Below are 21,598 nucleotides of genomic sequence, written 5' to 3'. Positions count from 1 at the left end.
CACAGGTGTACCAGGGGTAAGAAGTAATTAAGGTATATATGTACATGTACACCAACTAGGAATAAGTGACAGATAATAAACAGTAGCAGCATCATATGGGGTGAGTCAAAAAAGTTAGTGCAAAAAGGGTCAATGCAGATAGTCCGGGTAGGTATTTGGTTAACTATTTAACAAACTATTTAGGAGTCTTATGGCATGGCGGTAGAAGCTGTTCAGGGTCCTGTTGGTTCCAGACGTGGTGCAATGGTACTGCATGCCATGCGGTAGCAGAGAGACCAGTCTATGACTTGGGTGGCTGGAGTCTTTGACAATTTTTAGGGCCTTCCTCTGACACCGCCTGGTATGGAGATCCTGGATGGCAGGGAGCTCGGCCCCAGTGATGTACTGGGCTGTACGCACTACCTTCTGTATCCTTGTGGATGCTAAGCAGTTGCCATACAGTGGAGGCTCCTCAGAGGAGGAAGGGGAGGACCATCCTCCTCAGTGAATTTAATACAAATACAATTGTTGACCTCTAACCATTTCTGAGCAGGCACTTCAAAAGGCCATCCTGCATAGCCTAATTTAAGCCCTCCCCGAATGGTCTTTCCTCCCCAGCAGGGGCTGGCTCAGGGAGATGATGTAATTACTCCTCTAGCCCTGTTACCAGGGCAGCAGGGGGTGGTTGTTTGTAGGAGGTATTCCTAGAGTCACATCACTATAAGATATGTTGGCTATGGGGGAAGGACACTTCACTATGAGATATGTTGGCTATGGGGGAAGGACACTTCACTATGAGATATGTTGGCTATGGGGGAAGGACACTTCACTATGAGATATGTTGGCTATGGGGGAAGGACACTTCACTATGAGATATGTTGGCTATGAGGAAGGACACTTCACTATTTCTGCATTTCCCACAGGATTTACCCCAGAGTTTTACCAAAAAGGCTCAGACTTTTCAGTTTCTATGCGTGCCGACACCCGTGTCTCAAGTCTTCACTGTTAGCCCTAGCTGTATAACATAAGGTTTTACACACTACTGTAACAGTCGAAAAGCAGCAAATGAGATGGGTTTGCTATTGGGGAGGGACACTTCACTATGACATGCATTGGCTACGTTGGCGGGACACTTCAATATTAGATGTGTTGGCATAGGTGGCGGGACACTTCAATATTAGATGTGTTGGCTATGGGGGAAGTACACTTCACTCCCCAGGAAACATGGCAAGAAGAATATTATGTCCCATCACATGCACTCACTCACTCACACACACAGACAAACTGACTGACACACACACACACACAACACACACACACAGAGGCAAACAATGGAACAGGGAAAACCACATCTGATGCCTCTGGAATGGGGTATTCCCAATGCCATCCAATGTCCATATCTGACCAGAGACACCCAGAGAAAATCTTGGTATCCCTCTCTACATCCCCCACAGAGAAGTCAGAGCATGTCTCTCTCTACCCTGACTCATGAAAAATACATTGTGGAAGATAGACATTTTCAAACCCTGCTCCTTTTTTGCCTTTATCCAGGGCACTTGCATGAATTAATGATGACCGAATAAATCACAGTGTGGGGGCCAAGCTGCATTTCAATAAGCTACTGTCTCTTCTTGTTCCTCCCTCTTGCTAACTCACACTGTCTCAGATGACCTGTTTGTGGATTGTTTGGTCAGCATGGTTTGAGTAGGCCCAAACGCTTGGGCTTAAACTAGACCTTAGGGTACAGGCAGGGTATACAGTGGTGGAATACAGTGGTGGAATACAGTGGTGGAATACAGTGGTGGAATACAGTGGTGGAATACAGTGGTGGAATACAGTGGTGGTCTGGTGGAATACAGTGATAGAATACAGTGGTGGAATACAGTGGTGGAATACAGTGTGTACAGTATGGCCCTACATCCAAGCATCTATCTTTCTGCACCAATCACAAGGTCCATATACAAGTCTGCCTACAAGTGGGCTGAAGCCTGGCGATATTCATTCATTCACACCTACACGTAGCAGTAAGGAGGAAGTGCTAGTGTAGGGGCATGTGGTGCTGCTGAAGTCGTCTGGAGATGACATGTTGTATCAGAAGAGATCAGAAAATATCTGATAATGACATGCAAGGGTTTGTGTAGTTGTGTGTGTTGTTATAATGTATGACACACACACACACACACACACAATGAATGAGAAGAAAGCACGGTAGGCTACGAGCCCGTGTTCTATCTGAGCATTTTAATGCCACAGAGACACAATGATAACTGGTGTGGCCACCCATATCATTACTAGTCAGACAGTCTAACGTTGGCCGCAGAAGCTGAAGGGGCACTGAGTTGAGAGAAAACCTAAGGGGATGATGAGGTTGTGTTGCGCAACATTACTCCTAATGTTTACTGCCACTCTCTTCCCCACAATCACCCTCACTTCACACCCACATACAGGCAATGTCATACAGGCAATGACACACACACTGGGTGGACTGGTCTGGCCTCTAACCCCCAGGCCAAAAGCAGCCAATGTTAATAAACGGTGGCTTGTAACACTGAGGAGAAACTCCCCAGCTCCACAACACAACATCCTTATCGGAATCTATCTAGTCATTTATTAACCAATCCTTAAGCCTCTAAATGTGCTCTGTGAGTATGGAACAGCAGCGTCATTCAACTATTGAAGTTAAGCGAAACGGAAGCGCAGAGGTCAATTGGTTTCATGAGGTGGTCTGTGTGATGTTATACAGGTAAGTTAGATTCATATCTGGGAGGAAAGTTCATAAAAGCAAGTATCTGTCAGAGAAATGTCATACAGGTTCATACAGGTACATGACAGCTAGCAAGTGTGTCAGTGCAGTGAGATGGGGCTGTCACCTGTTTAAGATGGCTCGGCAGGCTCGGAGCGATGGCTCTCCTTTGTCCTTGAGCTCAGCCACCCAGCAAGAGAGCTGCAGGACCTGAGTCACATTTCAGATGGAGAGACAGACTTATTGACACTACAGACTCAAAGTCACATTCCTCTGAGTGCCTTATTCCCTTTCTGTAGTCCTTCTGTCTGAGGGAACACGATGTACTGTATATATGGTCAACTATTGGTGTATTCTTGACTTAAGTGTATACAATTGAGCCTATGTTCTACAGCAGGGCTATTCAACTTTTACCCTACGAGGTCCAGAGCCTGCTAGTTTTCTGTTCTACATGATAATTAATTGCACACACCTGGTGTCCCAGGTCTAAATCAGTCCCTGATTAGAGGGGAACAATGAAAATAATGATTTCGGATTTTCTGGAACCCGACTTGCCATGGCTATTGATAGGGAGATTTCTGCGGATGTGCGGGATTTTCTTTTACGTTGCTGCTTCTCAGAACTCCCACTGCCACTTCCCCCTCATTGACATGAAGGGGTAAAGACTTAATGTTCTACACCCGCCGCCCGACTAGCATCACTACTCTGGACGGTTCAGACTTAGAATATGTGGACAACTATAAATTCCTAGGTGTCTGGCTAGACTGTAAACTTTCCTTCCAGACTCATATTAAGCATCTCCAATCCAAAATTAAATCTAGAATCGGCTTCCTATTTCGCAAAAATGCCACCATCACTCATGCTGCCAAACATACCCTCGTAAAACTGACTATCCTACCGACCCTTGACTTCGGTGAAGTCATTTACAAAATAGCCTCCAACACTCTACTCAGCAAAGTGGATGCAGTCTATCACAGTGCCAAACCCACTGGCTCCAGGTCATCTATAAGTCTTTGCTAGGTAAAGCTCCGCCTTATCTCAGCTCACTGGTCACCATAGCAACACCCAACCGTAGCACATGCTCCCTGCAGGTATATTTCACTGGTCATCCCCAAAGCCTATTCCTCCTTTGGCCGCCTTTCCTTTAAGCATCAGCAGTCAGAGTAGATTACCGATCACTGCAGCTTCTACGTTGTAGAATAATAGTGAAGACATCAAAACTATGAAATAACACATATGGAATCAATCAGCCTGACTAACCGGTGTCTGTATGTAGCCGCGCTACGTTTATAGCCTCGCTACTGTTTTTCACTGTCTTTTTACTGTTGTTTTTATTTCTTTACTTACCTATTGTTCACCTAATACCCTTTTTGCACTATTGGTTAGAGCCAAGTAAGCATTTCACTGTAAGGTCTACACTTGTTGTATTCGGCGCACGTGACAAATAAACTTTGATTTGATTTGTTGTAGTAACCAAAAAAAAGTGTTAAACAAATCAAAATATATTTTATATTTGAGATTCTTCAAAGTAGCCACCCTTTGCCTTGATGACAGCTTTGCACACTCTTGGCATTCTCTCCACCAGCTTCACCTGGAACACCTTTCCAAGGAGTTCCCACATATGCTGAGCACTTGTTGGCTGCTTTTCCTTCACTCTGTGGTCCAACTCATCCCAAACCATCTCAATTGGGTTGAGGTCGGGTGATTGTGGAGGCCAGGTCATTTGATGCAGCACTCCATCACTCTCCTTCTTGGTCAAATAGCCCTTACACAGCCTGGAGGTGTGTGTTGGATCATTGTCCTGTTGAAAAACAAATGAAAGTCCCACTCAGCGAAAACCAGTTGGGATGGTGTATCGCTGCATAATGCTGTGGTAGTCATGCTGGTTAAGTGTGCCTTGAATTCTAAATAAATCACGCATAGTGTCACGGCTGTCAACAGGAGAGGACCAAAGTGCAGCGTGTGTGTAGTTCCACATTTTATTTAATCTGTGAAACATTGCAATTCATAAATAAACTGAATCGACAAAACAACAAACCGTGACGCAGAGGAGAAACAAACACTACTCAAAAATAATCACCCACAAAACCCAGGAAGAAAAACCCCTACTTAAATATGATCTCCAATTAGAGACAACGAGGACCAGCTGCCTCCAATTGGAGATCATCCCAAACAAGCCAACATAGAAATACAAAAACTAGAACCTAAGAACATAGAAATAGAAAACATAGAAAAACACAAAACACCCCCTGTCACGCCCTGACCTACTCTACCAAAGAAAATAACATCATACTATGGTCAGGACGTGACAGATAGTGTCACCAGCAAAGCAGCCCCACACCATCACACCTCCTCCTCCATGCTTCACGGTGGGAACCACGCAAGTGTAGATCATCCGTTCACCTACTCTGCGTCTCACAAAGACATGGCGGTTGGAACCAATAATCTTCAATTTGGACTCATCAGATCAAAGGACATCTTTCCACCGGTCTAATGTCCATTACTCGTGTTTCTTGACCCAAGCAAGTTTCTTATTATTATTGGCCAAAGCAAGTTTCTTCTTATTATTTCTTCCTTTAGTGGTGGTTTCTTTGCAGCAATTCGACCATGAAGACCTGATTCACACAGTCTCCTCTGAACAGTTGATGTTGACATGTGTCTGTTACTTGAACTCCGTGAAGCATTTATTTGGGCTGCAATTTCTGAGGTTGGTAACTCTAATGAACTTATCCTCTGCAGCAGAGGTAACTGGGTCTTCCTTTCCTGTGGCTGTCCTCATGAGAGCCAGTTTCATCATAGCGCTTGATGGTTTTTGTGACTGCACTTGAAGAAACTTTCAAAGTTCTTGAAATGTTTTGCATTGACTGACCTTCATGTCTTAAAGTGATGATGGACTGTAGTTTCATTTCACTTATTTGAGCTGTTCTTGCCATACTATGGACTTGGTCTTTTACCAAATATGGCTATCTTCTGTATACCAATCCTACCTTGTCACAACATAACTAATTGGCTCAAATGCATTAAGAAGGAAAGAAATTCCCCAAATTAACTTTTAACAAGGCTCACCTCTTAATTGAAATGCATTCCAGGTGACAACCTCATGAAGCTAGTTGAGAGAATCCCAAGAGTGTGCAAAGCTGTCATCAAAGCAAAGTGTGGCTACTTTGAAGAATCTCAAATATAAAATATATTTAGATTTGTTTAACACTTTTTTGGTTACTACATGATTCCATATGTGTTATTTAATAGTTTTGAAGACTTCACTATTATTCTACAATGAAGAAAATAGTAAAAATAAAGAAAAACACTGGAATGAGTAGGTGTGTCCAAACTTTTGACTGGTACTGTACATGCTCGGCTGCCTAAAACATTCGGCTGCCCAGAGGTGGAACAGCTAGGTAGTCTATTCGTGCGGTACATGTATTGGTGCTAACCGTGTGTTTTGGATGCTAGCATGCTAGTTAGCTAGTTAGCTACGGCGTAATAGGACACGGTGCACTAGGTGGGTTTTCACGGAAGAATACTGTACCAAGTTAGCTAGCGGAATAAACTAAGTTTGAGCCTATTCCTGGAAACATTGAACCACTGTAGTTTACATCAATTTTAATTTCTAGTGGTTGCTAGAAAAGTTATATTTTAGTGTTTTAGTGTTTCAGTGAATTGTTAGTGAGGGAGGCCCTGCTCTCTCGCATCCCCAGTTGTTTAGTTAATTTTTCATGCCAATCTCCTTTGCATTAGCGTAGCCTCTCCTGTAGCCTATCAACTATGTGTCGGTCTATCCCTGTTCTCTCCTCTCTGCACAGGCCATACAAACGCTTCACATCGCATGGCCGCTGCCACTCTAACCTGGTGGTCCCAGCGCGCACGACCCACGTGGAGTTCCAGGTCTCCGGCAGCCTCTGGAACTGCCGGTCTGCGGCCAACAAGGCAGAGTTCATATCAGCCTATGCTACCCTCCAGTCCCTCGACTTCTGCGCTGATGGAAACATGGATTACCACAGAAAACACTGCTACTCCTACTGCTCTCTCCTCGTCTGACCACGTGTTCTCGCACACCCCGAGAGCATCTGGCCAGTGGGGTGGTGGCACTGGAATCCTCATCTCTCCCAAGTGGACATTCTCTCTTTCTCCCCTGACCCATCTGTCTATCGCCTCCTTTGAATTTCATGCTGTCACAATCACTAGCCCATTCAAGCTTAACATCGTTACCATTTATCGCCCTCCAGGTTCCCTTGATAAGTTCCTTTCCTGAGGATGGCTCACCCCTCACAGTTCTGGGTGACTTTAACCTCGCTATGTCTACCTTTGACTCATTTCTCTCTGCCTCCTTCTTTCCACTCCTCTCCTCTTTTGACCTCACCCTCTCACCGTCCCCCCCCCTACTCACAAGGCAGGAAATACGCTTCACCTCATCTTCACTAGATGCTGTTCTTCTACTAATCTCACTGCAACTCCCCTCCAAGTCTCCGGTCACTACCTTGTATCCTTTTCCCTCTCGCTCTCCTCCAACACTACTCACTCTGCCCCTACTCAGATGGTATTGCGCCGTCGCAACCTTCGCTCTCTTTCTCCTGCTACTCTCTCCTCTTCCATCCTATCATCTCTTCCCTCTGCTCAATCCTTCTCCAACCAATCTCCTGATTCTGCCTCCTCAACCCTCCTCTCCTCCCTTTCTGCATCCTTTGACTCTCTATGTCCCCTATCCTCCCGACCGGCTCGGTCCTCCCCTTCTGCTCCGTGGCTTGACGACTCATTGCGAGCTCACAGAACAGGGCTCCGGGCAGCCGAGCGGAAATGGAGGAAAACTAGCCTCCCTGCGGACCTGGCATCTTTTCACTCCCTCCTCTCTACATTTTCCTCCTCTGTTTCTGCTGGTAAAGCCACTTTCTACCACTCTAACTTCCAAGCATCTGCCTCTAACCCTAGGAAGCTCTTTGCCACCTTCTCCTCCCTCCTGAATCCTCTTCCCCCCCCCCTCTCTGCGGAAGACTTCGTCAACCATTTTGAAAAGAAGGTCGACGACATCTGATCCTCGTTTGCTGGTCCTGCTCACACTGCCCTACCCTATGCTTTGACCTCTTTCTCCAGATGAAATCTTGCGTCTTGTGACGGCCGGCCGCCCAACAACCTGCCCGCTTGACCCTATCCCCTCCTCTCTTCTCCAGACCATTTCCGGAGACCTTCTCCCTTACCTCACCTCGCTCATCAACTCATCCTTGACCGCTGGCTACATCCCCTCCGTCTTCAAGAGAGCGAGAGTTGCACCCCTTCTCAAAAAACCTACACTCGATCCCTCCGATGTCAACAACTACAGACCAGTATTCCTTCTTTCTTTTCTCTCCAAAACTCTTGAACGTGCCGTCCTTAGCCAGCTCTCCTGCTATCTCTCTCAGAATGACCTTCTCTATCCAAATCAGTCAGGTTTCAAGGCTAGTCATTCAACTGAGACTGCTCTTCTCTGTGTCACAGAGGCTCTCCGCACTGCTAAAGCTAACTCTCTCTCCTCTGCTCTCATCCTTCTAGACCTATCTGCTGCCTTTGATACTGTGAACCATCTGATCCTCCTCTTCACCCTCTCCGAGTTGGGTATCTCCGGCGCGGCTCACTCTTGGATTGCGTCCTACCTGACAGGTCGCTCCTACCAGGTGGCGTGGCGAGAATCCTTCTCCGCACCACGTGCTCTCCCCACTGATTGTCCCCCAGGGCTCAGTTCTAGGCCCTCTCCTATTCTCGCTATACACCAAGTCACTTGGCTCTGTCATATCCTCACATGGTCTCTCCTATCATTGCTACGCAGACGACACACAATTAATCTTCTCCTTTCCCCCTTTTGATAACCAGGTGGCGAATCGCATCTCTGCATGTCTGGCAGACATATCAGTGTGGATGACGGATCACCACCTCAAGCTGAACCTCGGCAAGACGGAGCTGCTCTTCCTCCCGGGGAAGGACTGCCCTTTCCATGATCTCGCCATCACGGTGGACAACTCCATTGTGTCCTCCTCCCAGAGTGCTAAGAGCCTCGGCGTGACCCTGGACAACACCCTGTCGTTCTCCGCTAACATCAAGGCGGTGACCCGATCCTGTAGGTTCATGCTATACAACATTCGCAGAGTACGACCATGCCTTACACAGGAAGCGGCGCAGGTCCTAATCCAGGCACTTGTCATCTCCCGTCTGGATTACTGCAACTCCCTGTTGGCGGGGCTCCCTGCCTGTGCCATTAAACCCCTACAACTCATCCAGAACACCGCAGCCCGTCTGGTGTTCAACCTTCCGAAGTTCTCTCACGTCACCCACTCCTCCGCACACTCCACTGGTTTCCAGTTGAAGCTCGCATCTGCTACAAGACCATGGTGCTTGCCTACGGAGCTGTGAGGGGAACGGCACCTCCGTACCTTCAGGCTCTGATCAGGCCCTACACCCAAACAAGGGCACTGCGTTCATCCACCTCTGGCCTGCTGGCCCCCCTACCTCTGCGGAAGCACAGTTCCCACTCAGCCCAGTCAAAACTGCTCGCTGCTCTGGCACCCCAATGGTGGAACAAGCTCCCTCACGACGCCAGGACAGCGGAGTCAATCACCACCTTCCGTAGACACCTGAAACCCCACCTCTTTAAGGAATACCTGGGATAGGATATAGTAATCCTTCAACCCCCCCTAAAAAAAAGATAGATGTACTATTGTAAAGTGGTTGTTCCACTGGATATCTTAAGGTGAATGCACCAATTTGTAAGTTGCTCTGGATAAGAGCGTCTGCTAAATGACGTAAATGTAAATGTAATGATCATTGAGTGGTTAAAACACAGATCGTTTTTGCCCCAATGCAAACTCAAGTGCGGAACTCTGGCTTGTGGCTACAATATGGCAGCAACTATAAAGATTAGCCTACATCATCACACAAAACGTTCATTGTTTTTGCGCCAATGCAATGTGTAGGGATTGTGTCCTGCTTGTGCAACTGCAATATCCGTTAGGACAGACAGAGAAGGTTGTATAGCCTTCAACAACAAATAAACGTGAATGTTCATTCAAATCTCTGCAGGTTTTTTTTAATTCCAGCTGTTCAGGAGTATGAGGCAGAGATAGTCTACATCATCATGGTTCAGGAGAGGGTGAGCAAAGAGAGAAATGTAAAAGGGGAGAAACCTCTGAATTCGTAGCCAAGGTCCTGAAAAAAAGCAGTGGAACAGGTGTCTAGGTCCAGAGTTGAATTTGAGGGTTCTATAGTATTGAATCACAGCTCTTTTAAAGTCTCAGATGTGTCCTTTCATGTCAGCAGAATTGGGCCAGACTGATTAGTGACACAAGATACTATTTTTTGACCAACAAAAATGGCATACACCACAACCTTGACTGGTGTACAGTATGATATCTATACAACAATTTCAAAACTGCCCATTTAAGGTAACACAGCCCTCCCATGTTTCACAGCATTGAAATGACAAGTATGGACTGCTACTCATCTAACTAACGCTGTGAGTACTGTTGACAGTGTGAGAAACACATTATATCATTCCGTTTATTTACAAGGGTCTAGCTGGCTCCAACTTCTAAGTTACAGATCTGGTGTGTGGCACAATCAAACAAGGTTTCCAGACAATGTTTGCTCTGTTTGGGAACACAGAGTAGTTCAACTGAAAATTCTGTGAAAAATGTCCTGTTGTCAACAGTAATTCTTGAAAACTCAACGTATTCATAGAAAACGCAACAAATCAATCAGTTTAATTTGGCAGTACGCCGACAGCAGTTCCACAATGCTCTTTAAACAAGATAGCACCTTCCTCATCCACTTCTCTGAACTTGTTGTTTCTGAGTAGCTGTCTGACCATGCCCAACCAGCCCAGTCAGTTCATAGTCACTATGGGTACTGCGTGGCTGGTCCATTGACAAATCATCAACTCAGCCAGGTTAGACACGGAGAGGGCCGAGGGCTCCGATCAATATACCTGGTTGACTCAGTTTACTGAGAAAAAGGAGCGGGCATTTTGTTTTCCTGGCCCCGCGATGACAAACAGCAGGCTCAGTCGGTCGGAGACCACGATGCTAGTAAAGAGTCTGACGTATCATACCCCTTCCTTCAGGCCTGACTGGATAGTGGCAAGCAGCCCTGTTTCCTTGTGTACAATTGAAATGATCATACTACTGTGATTGCAGTCCACTCCACTGCATGTGCTCAGCTGACCCTCAATGTAAAAGTCCATTAGCAGAACCATTCTCAGCTCCCTGCCGTGGCACGGGGCTGGTGTTGTGTACTCTGGGTACTCTGAACTGGTCTGAGGCCTACAGACGGCACCACATAATTAAAAAGGCAAGGACAATTACATGTGGTGTTAAAACGAGTTCAGAGTGTAATCAGATTATAGATTAGAACATGATTCCTAGATTACAGACCTGTAATCTAGCTCTCTGATCTCGTGTTTCAGAGAGCCTACAGTCATTCCCATTTCACACACCCAAATCCCTCTGGGACAATTAGTGTTTCAATTATTATGAATAATATTAACGTTCATAATATGGGGTAGGGGTATCATTGATATAATCCTCTGGCTCTAGTTTTATTTTATCTTGAGTATTGTCCAGTCATATGGTCAAGTGATGCAAAGAAAGACTGAGTTAAGCTGCAGATGGCCAAGAACAGAGCGGGACGCACACACACACACACACACACACACACACACACACACACACACACACACGTTCATATATGTAAATTGTAAAGTCTTTTGTCTGTATTATCTTTTTTGTTATGTGTCGGAACCCAGTAAGACTAGCTGTCGCCATTGACGTCAGCTAATGGGGATCCTGATAAATCAAAAATCAAAATATCCTCTCTCATTCTACACATCTGTTGCACACATAGGATTGCATGCTGGATAGCACAAATAAAACACATGACCAGACAGTCACTATTTGTCATAGCTGGCAATGTTATCTCTGTCACTGGGATGGGATGGGTTGTTTTACGGTCACAGAGACCTTGCTAGAGGCTAGGGGGTAACATGTCACCATGTCCCAAAACAAATGGTTTTCCTGAAAACACTAGGGGAGAGCTAGTTTAATGCCCTCTGTTGTGTTTCTAGGAAAGAGAGTAGAGCATTTGTTGATTTCAAAAGAATAGATTATTCACGTTCAATTCATCTTGGGCTATTAGTCTGGGGTGACCCAGGAGCTGAGAGTGAATTGGTTTTTAATGAACTCTGATGGCTTTACCTTTCTCTATCTTTGTTCTCAGCAAACAGGATAACCTTGACATCCATGTTATAATAACCTTTTCTGGAGACCAGGTAATGGAAGTTGATTGATTTGACTTTAACAGTGGAAATATTAACTTCAAACTTAATCTTTCAAAGGTCTGGGTTCTCTCGGGCTATAATAACGTTTGTTCTCCTGCATCTCAAGTAGTCCCAAAATAGGGGCAAGGGGGCTGTACCGACTCTCATGAAATTAAATGTAATTTGCGTAGATTTGGTGGAGGAAGAATTTTTGGAGCCAGGATCAGAACAGAGTAGAATAAGTTTGTCTTAATTGGAGGCTTGGAAAAACCCTGCTCTGTTATTTCCCACTGGTTCTGATGAGTCATAAGAACCTCAAGACAAGGAAACATAACAGGGCATGATTTCTATAACCTTTCTCTTACTGTTTCAACTCATTCCTAACTCCCTCTCCCCTAGCTCCTCACACTAGTTCCCTGTCTTTTTCAGTCATTTCCTGAAGATACCAAGCAGAGGAAGTTTTATTTTGCTGAATTAAGTCTCTGTCACTTTGGCTCTGCTGGTTCAGAGTGTCTGTCACACCTGGCCCCTGGCAGGGGCTCTCCCAGCGTGACTGTACTGTCACACAAAGCAGCCCTGACAACCAAACAGTCAGCTGCTGTCACTGAGCTGAATGCATGGTCACCTCCTATGGTCGTGACAGAATAACATTAAAGTTTCACACGGCATGCACTTCAGAAAACAGCTGGTGGTATACACAACATAGTATAGGATAGGCTACAGGATAGTACAGTTTAGACTCCTCCACTTCCCACCAGGGCTCTGTTGCATGTCTTTTCATATGTATGAGTGTGTGCCAGACCATCCAATTACCACAGGGATAATATCTGCATTGAGGAGTGGAGGCCCGTATGGAAAATGAGACGCTTAGTTCACTGAGTGATTCCTCATGTTGTTCTCTCTCTCTCTCTCTCTCTCTCTCTCTCTCTCTCTCTCTGATGTAACAATGTATATATTGCCAAAGCTTACCTTGGAGATTTACAATATTAACATAATGAATAATAGTAATCAATATTGTCAACGGGATAACAGTAACAACAATAATCAAGGGTCAAAATAACCATACATTTAATAATAACAATAAGCATAGAGGACATGTGCATGTCGGTTGGTCTGTCAGACACTGTCCCTCATCTCTATCTCTCTCTCAAATAATTGGGGAGTGCAAGTGCCGAGAAGACATCCACTCAGCTGTTGAACTGCAAGAGGCTTTACAGAAATTGTGGAAAAGGGGAATCAAATAAGTAAGAACAGCTGGAAAACTATTTTAGAAAGGATAGACCTAAGGCTTACCTATAGGTCAATATCTGAAATAGAAAAACATGTTGTTGAACAAGAGGGTAGGACTGAGAGATTAACCCTTTTTCCACCCTCCCATCAGTTTAGTATGACAGAGAAAGTGTAGATGACAGGTTACACTGGTTTGTATATAACTGATGGATATGCACTTGAACTATCCTACAGTATCTCTCCTTTTAAAACTCTGTATTGGCCATGGATGAGATACTGCATGAAGGCGAGTTACCATAGATGGCAGTGATATTTTACATGCCATCTATAGCGTTTACTGACACTCAACCTGTGTGCCTCAGTTGGTAGAGCACGGCGCTCACAACGCCAAGAATCGTGGGTTTGATTCTTGCTGGGGCCACCCATACGAATAATTTATGCACGCATTACTGTAAATTGCTCTCCAGCCTACTCAGATACTCCCTTGGATGTCTCCAGTGTCCAAGAGAAGAAGCATGCCCCTACATTGTTCTGCAATCAAAAAATCCCTTTACACTGGACTTGGCTACACTTACACTACACTACACTTGCTCACATCCTTTCTTGGAGCATGGCAGTGTTGACCAAATAAAAGTGACATTGACACTTAGTCAAAGCATTATATTTAATTTCCCTAAATACCTTTCCCTACCTCCAGATACCTGAGCAGGAAGTGTTTAAAAAAACCTGAAATACATCATTTTTCTTTACCATCAGGTGCAACATATTCGCTTAAAGTTTGTCACAGCTACCAACCCCAGGACTCCCCCCCACCCAGCAGCGGTGGCAAAGTTAAGGGGTATCAGGTGTGACCAATGGTGTCGTTTTATAGCTTAGACACACTGGTAGGATTGTCAAACATTTGCCTGCCGGCAGTACTTAGAAAAGACCTTGAAGTCGTCAGCCACTCAGCCTTGTTCAAATACTCCAAACCAGAAGGTGGCAGTAGCATTGTTTGACAATGCATGTTTGTGTGTGTTGCTTAGTTTAAGGTCTAGATTCCAATGTAAGCTAGTTAGCTATCTGCGCTATTGTTGCTATTTTGTAGAAAGCCCTTGTTGATACTAGCCAGATGGCCACAGCTAGATAACTACCTAGCAAGATGATGAAGAAATGAATTAATTCACTCTCCATAATGCCATACGGCAAGTGCCAGCCCATAGCCAAATGTTTAGCTAGCTAGATAAATGTTAGCATATTCACTAGCTAGCTAAGGAAAATGCACTAACTCGGCAGCTAACACAGACACCTATTTCATGGAAATAGATCCATTGTGATTTTATTATAATGTCAATACTAGCGGTCAATACTACAGTGGTTAGCTAGCTTGCAGGAAGTATTTAGTATTGTGTGCATTGCGTCTGTGCACTTTGTCAGCTACCATCGAACAGCCTACATTGCATATGAAGTGTGACTGGCTCATGACATTTAACTGTGTATGTTCAGAGAAAATGCCCTCTTTTTTCCTTTTTGTTATCACTCCTGTTGGCTCCCCCACGTGGGAGTTTGTGCTCTCTGATTGGCTCAAAGTCAAGTTCTCTGTGTGTTTCATGCTTTAGATGCACCTCTCTTTGCCACAGAGACAAAATGTTTCTGTTTTAATGTAACTGCCCAGTGTTTACAGATTTCAATGAAATATGACCTATAATTCCTTTTAATACAAATTGTCTCTATGGGGCAGAGAGAACATTTTACAGTTTTAGAATTAGTTTCCTGCAATTCTACACATTTTGCCATGGTTTATGTCATGGCTATCTGAGTGACTCAAACATTATATCAAAATCAATGGGGACCCCATGCCATGACATTTTGGGAATTTTTGATTCTCCCTCACTGTCTGGTTTTTATTCGGATGGTTGTTAGTTCTCAAAGATGATCTTATTAAAAATGATACAGCTCCATTATCTTTTCTACATACTTTATATATGATTTTAGTCATTTAAGTTAACACTGAAAACATTTTAGCATCCAGAATATCCTATTTTTGTGGCGGCCATGATTTAGCAGCTACGGCCCACCTTTGCTAAATTAATTTAGGGGAAACACTGATACATACTGTATATACTTCCAGAAAATATGCCTGTTTTATGAAGATTACGCAAAGTCACGCATCTTCTATGAGCAGACGCTATTTGGCTTGCGCTGATTGGGTTATCTCGTTTTGCCTCTTATCTGACTGTGTCCCTGTTGCACAGGCAATAACTGCTGCACAAGACTTGATGGGCAGAATCCTATCTGCAGAGAGCCTATCCAGTTCTTATCCACTCTGGCTATCTTCGTTTCCTATCATGTCTCCCTGTGATCTGGTTTTAAGCCTGGTGGTGACATATGACTGTCTCTCAGGAATATATTTACCCAGATACTGTCAGAGTTGTGCAGAACACTTTGAATTTATTTTGCCATTGGATTTGTTGCGCTGCCAGACTCAGAAGAAGATGAAAATATGTGGTTTTCGGCAATGGCTTTATGGGATAGCTAGCAATTGTAAACAATTGCCCATTCCTTTATGAGTACTAATTTAATAGCAATATTCAATCACTTTCTACAAAAAAAAACTAATATTGTGATGGTAATGACTTGTGTTTATGATGATAATTATTAGTTGGCTTAAGTCACTAGCTACAGTATCTTCTACCTAGCCTCCACTCTTAAGAAAGCTGGGTTGTTCGATTGACCCAACTGCTGGGCTGCAGGCACTGGGTCACTTCGTTGGGTTGTTTTCTTTAACAAGAGTCAGGTTGGGTTGTTGCTGCTGAGTTATTGATGGAAAAATCTACCTAAAAACGATATTTTGGTATTTTCTTCATTAGTCCGCTGTTGATACAGTCCCAACATGTTTTGCATGTCAGCAGTCAAGTTAAGGTATTGTACTTTCAAGAAGCAAAATGTCACTTGCCACATCATCATGATGATGCATTTTTAAATCAAATTATGCATTTTGGGTCATCGTGATGATGTGGCAAGTGAACCCCAAAAGGTTATACTCCTTTACTTCTAAGAGTGTAGGCTAGCCTATAGATGTGACAAGATGACCAGGTGATTTGCCTGAAAATCCATAGGACTACACTAGCCCCTTTCCTTTTTATGCCATAGCTTTTTTAGTTTCCAAGCAGCTCCCAAATGTAGGTCTTTCAACTTGGCCCATTTTCTGTGAGCAAGCCAGTGTGTAAATGGAGGGTTTCTATATTGAGGCACACAGTATTTCTTTCAAAACATTGGCCAAAAGGACCAGAGAGGTACTGTACAGCCAAACAATGTCAGCCGAGGTTACTGTAATATCGTTATGCCCATCCCAGGACATACAACTCCAGTGTGGTTCCCTCTGCAAACCGGAAACCTGTCCAAGTCGGGAACCTAAGCAATCGACTCCATATTTCCAGAATTTATTTGGCTTTGTTTTGGGCACCTTGGAAGGTTCCAAGGTCGATCATATTGCAAATAGGCATTTTCAAAACCTCTGTGTTTTGTTCACAGAACTGTGATTGGTAGGAATGTGTGGCATCAATCATAATGCAAAATACTCATATTCAATAGAGGTGAATGTGTTGTGATTCCAGCACTGCAGCTGGAAGGAGTGGGGCATTTTGCAGTGTACCAACAAATTAGAGTCTGAGATAAGAATCAGCAACAACAAGAAGGCTACCCAGGTTAGGCTAGGCCTAATACTGCTGTTGTGAACAACACAATACATTGATTCTATCTCTTTAGCCTTGCACAATGACATCACATTAGTTTAGATTATTACATAAACACACTGATTCTATCTCTTTAGCCTTGCACAATGACATCACATTAGTTTAGATTATTACATAAACACACTGATTCTATCTCTTTAGCCTTGCACAGTGACATCACATTAGTTTAGATTATTACATAAACACACTGATTCTATCTCTTTAGCCTTGCACAGTGACATCACATTAGTTTAGATTATTACATAAACACACTGATTCTATCTCTTTAGCCTTGCACAGTGACATCACATTAGTTTAGATTATTACATAAACACACTGATTCTATCTCTTTAGCCTTGCACAGTGACATCACATTAGTTTAGATTATTACATAAACACACTGATTCTATCTCTTTAGCCTTGCACAGTGACATCACATTAGTTTAGATTATTACATAAACACACTGATTCTATCTCTTTAGCCTTGCACAGTGACATCACATTAGTTTAGATTATTACATAAACACACTGATTCTATCTCTTTAGCCTTGCACAGTGACATCACATTAGTTTAGATTATTACATAAACACACTTCCCAATACACTGATTATATCTCTTTAGCCTTGCACAATGACATCACATCAGGTTAGATTATTACATAAACACACTGATTCTATCTCTTTAGCCTTGCACAGTGACATCACATCAGGTTAGATTATTACATTGGCTAAATACTACAAAACATGTTTTGCTGAAGCCCAAAACCTTCATTTGTGTGAAAATGTGACAGAGGAGGTGGAGTGTTTACTACTTTCTGTCAAATTCCTGATTGCAATGTCATACCCTCCAACATACATTACTATGCCTGTTCAACACAGCCTGTGTAAGAATAAGTATGTAGCTACCTGTTCTGAACAAAATATTGACTGACTAAACCAGTGGTTCCCATTCCAAACCTTTTTCGCACCGAGTAGCCTGAAGTACCCCCTCGTGTGCATTTTACCTCATGTGGATTTTACCAGTAAGCCTATGCTCTCATCAGTCTTCTCAAGTACCCCCTGTGGATAGGCCAAGTACCACCGCTGGGAACCAGTGATTTTCACCCGAACAGATACATGGCAGATGCATTGTCACACAAGGAGATGCAATTCAGGACCACATTGATGAATGAATACATCTCTGCTTGACCGAGAGCTACGCTGCACAAGGATAATTGCTTATGGTTCTTTGCTACAGTAATTATGTAATTTGTTTTAAGGCGTTGGCAGAGCAAGCTCAGCATCAACAGTCGACCACATAGCAGTCAACGCTCCGTAGAAAATAAACAAAGCGTGCGCCGCGGATGGACACCCTACCGGTGCCAAAAGGCAACGTGATGATCGGCTTGTGATGCAGCCCATTACGCTACCACTTATGATCAAAATTGTGGACAATTCTGTTTCAGAGTTTGAAGCACTCAACCCCCGAAACAGAGCCCAACAAGGAACGTAACCTACACTGGCTAGTCGTCCATTCGGACAAGCAAATGAATAGAATAAACGCCATCCCGTACCTAGTAAGAGCAGTTTCACCTCCCTTGCCGCCTTCTCTCCATCCTCGCGGAGATTTTTATCAATCATCTTTGATCTCTCCGCCGCCGCTTTATCTTCTGCACTTAACGTACAACCCATGTTCCCAAAAGCACGCGCGCACTGACGGCCGGCGCAAGGATTCTTGAAGGATTTCGTCTTGACTGCTGTTAGATACGCCAATAAAAAAGAAACGGTTATTCAAAATCCTTCCTGTCCTGTGGATGCGTGAAAATGTTGTAGACTAGTCTAGTTCTAGTTCAATCCAAATGGCACGCACAAAATGTCGTTATTCTGAGTGATGTAAACAAATGTTCCGTCAATACCTAGCTATATCCTTTTGGTCGCAGAGCAATCTTCTTGGAGATGCTACTCCAAGGAATACCACTGAAAGTTGCAGTCAAATCTCAGGTGGCGTAAACGAATTGGTTCTGTAGTATTGACCATTGGTAATCAATTATGATCAATTCTGACAGTCGCGCCGATATAAGCTAGTCACTCGTATTCCTCGTTCGTTCGTTTCTTTCGACCAAGTGAAGGTAGGTGGAATTCAATCACATGGATGTGTTCCTAGCGAGCGACTGCGCTCCCAGACTCAACCGCGCAGTCAAGTGAACATATCCAGTGGAAATCCAGACACACCGCTGGCGCACTTCAGCTGCCAACCTACTGCTTGCCTTCTACGGGGATTTGTTGACACCCTTTCTGTGCTCAGTTGATATAATATATCAACATTGTGTGTCGTAGATTTAACAAATGGTTGATACACCACCGTTGGTAAGTTTTCTGCAGTAAAGGGAGGCAATAGCCTAGTGCCAAATGCATCCTATTTGAAACCCTGCTGTAAATGCCGTGATTCGCAAGTCTCTTGTCTTATGGGAAATGTAGGCAATTATGTAGTAGCCTACCACAACTCCATGGAGTAAGCATACCTTTTAGTAAATGGTAATCAAATACAACCACCGACTGTTTCCTTGTTTTAATTGGCACATGCGCATTCGCGCTGTTGCCATCTTAGAGCAACAGCAATAATAACAGGAAACAGTCTGTGGTTTTATTTGATTGACGTTTTATTAAAAAGTATGGATTTCAGCAAATAAAGAAAGGCACTCATCATCAGAGGACAAACATAGGTGCACGATAAGGGTTTAAGAATTTACATGTTTGAAGTTTCGACTAATAGCGACTCGAAGGAGTAGGAATTTATTTTTTTTAAAACTAGTCTGCGCTTAAAGTTGATGTAGCCTACTTGGCTAGCAATTATGGGAATATACTGTAAATAGGTTAGGTAGAGGGTGAGCACTGCAATGATCTGCGTGAGCATCATCATTCACATGGTGGTCTAATTATAGGAATCCATGTTTTTTCCAGATGATAAATAAGAAATGTGTCCATATATCTAAATGAACATGGGATGGGATGACTATGAAACCTCTCCACCAGCAATGGATCTGCACTAAACATTTAAATGGATCTGCTGCACTTTACATTAAGTGGCCTAAAATTGTATGGTAGGCTAGTTACACGGCAGGTATAATTCTAGTGTAATTACAGTGTAGGTAAATTGATACATTGATCTGGACACAGGGGGAGTATTACAACACATAAAACATAAATCTTACGTGATTTCTTTGGTGTCTAAACTATTCTCATATGATTTCATGTTCAAAAGCCTATTCATGAACACATATCTTATAACTTAATTAACCACTTTACTGGCAACAACTAAGCAATGTTCTGTTGAAGGGACCCTCACACTGATTTTTGACTGTTTCATGTAGGCCTACAGGGAACAGTTAGTCCTCTTTATAAGTATGTTGTTTTAATACTGATTAAAGAAGATGTATGATTCATATGAATAACTACTGTGTCTGAAATGTTTGGATACAGGGCTGTTTTGCTAGCACAGACTGAAATATGTTCCGGGATTCCTCCGATGGCATTGAGGAGTACACCACATCAGTCATTGGCTTCATCAATAAGTGCATCGATGACATCATCCCCACAGTGACCGTACGTACATACCCCAACCAGAAGCCACGGATTACAGGCAACATCCGCACTGAGCGAAAGGCTAGAGCTGCTGCTTTCAAGGTGTGTGACTTACCCTGAAGCTTATAAGAAATCCCGCTATGCCCTCCGACGAATCATCAAACAGGCAAAGCGTCAATACAGGACTAAGATCGAATGTTTATTATATTATAATTAAGTCTATGATTTGATATTTGATAGAGCAGTCTGACTGAGCAGTGGTAGGCAGCAGCAGGCTCGTAAGCATTCATTCAAACAGCACTTTCCTGCGTTTACCAGCAGCTCTTAGCAATGCTTGAAGCACAGCGCTGTTTATGACTTCAAGCCTATCAACTCCCGAGATTAGGCAATACTATAGTGCCTATAAGAACATCCAATAGTCAAAGGTATATGAAATACAAATGGTATAGAGAGAAATAGTCCTATAATTCCTATAGTAACTACAACCTAAAACTTCTTAACTGGGAATATTGAAGACTCATGTTAAAAGGAACCACCAGCTTTCATATGTTCTCATGTTCTGAGCAAGGAACTTAAACGTTAGCTTTTTTACATGGCACATATTGCACTTTTACTTTCTTCTCCAACACTGTTTTTGCATTATTTAAACCAAATGAAACATGTTTCATTATTTATTTGAGACTAAATTGATTTTATTTATGTATTATTTAAGTAAAAAAATGTGTTCATTGTTCATTCAGTATTGTTGTAATTGTCATTATTACAAATATATATATAAAAATCGGCCAATTAATCAGTATCGGCTTTTTATGGTCCTCCAATTATCGGTATTGACGATGAAAATCATAGTTGGTCGACCTCTGTTGTTATCATTTATGCATAGTCATTTTAATAACTCTACCTACATGTACATACTACCTCAACTAACCGGTGCCCCTGCACATTGACTCTGTACCAGTATCCCCCTGTGTATAGTCTCGTTATTATTGTTTTACTGCTGCTCTTTAATTACTTGTTACTTTTTATTTCTTATTCTTACCCTTATTTTATTTATTTTTTTAACTGCATTGTTGGTTAGGGGCTTGTAAGTGAGCATTT

The 21,598-nt window shown here is 43.3% G+C and overlaps 1 protein-coding gene across 2 annotated transcripts in view; it reads right to left on the bottom strand.

Moving 5' to 3' along the window:
• gnai2b (guanine nucleotide binding protein (G protein), alpha inhibiting activity polypeptide 2b) overlaps positions 1-19,446 on the bottom strand; it is a 92,574-nt gene extending 73,128 nt beyond the window's left edge. The window contains exons 1-2 of one of the 2 annotated variants that reach the window (XM_029774526.1): positions 18,835-19,446; positions 18,493-18,675 (exon numbers count right to left, since the gene is read on the bottom strand). In XM_029774526.1, coding sequence (XP_029630386.1) covers positions 18,493-18,610 — 118 coding nt within the window. In that variant the 5' untranslated portion in view covers positions 18,611-18,675; positions 18,835-19,446. Of the gene's footprint in view, positions 1-18,492 lie in introns of both variants that reach the window. The other variant, XM_029774525.1, reaches the window with a different exon arrangement.
• Between the last annotated feature and the right edge of the window lie 2,152 nt (positions 19,447-21,598).

This window comes from Salmo trutta, chromosome 14, assembly GCF_901001165.1.
Source record: "Salmo trutta chromosome 14, fSalTru1.1, whole genome shotgun sequence".
Lineage (NCBI taxonomy): Eukaryota > Metazoa > Chordata > Actinopteri > Salmoniformes > Salmonidae > Salmo > Salmo trutta.
This window is presented reverse-complemented; position numbering and strand designations above follow the sequence as displayed.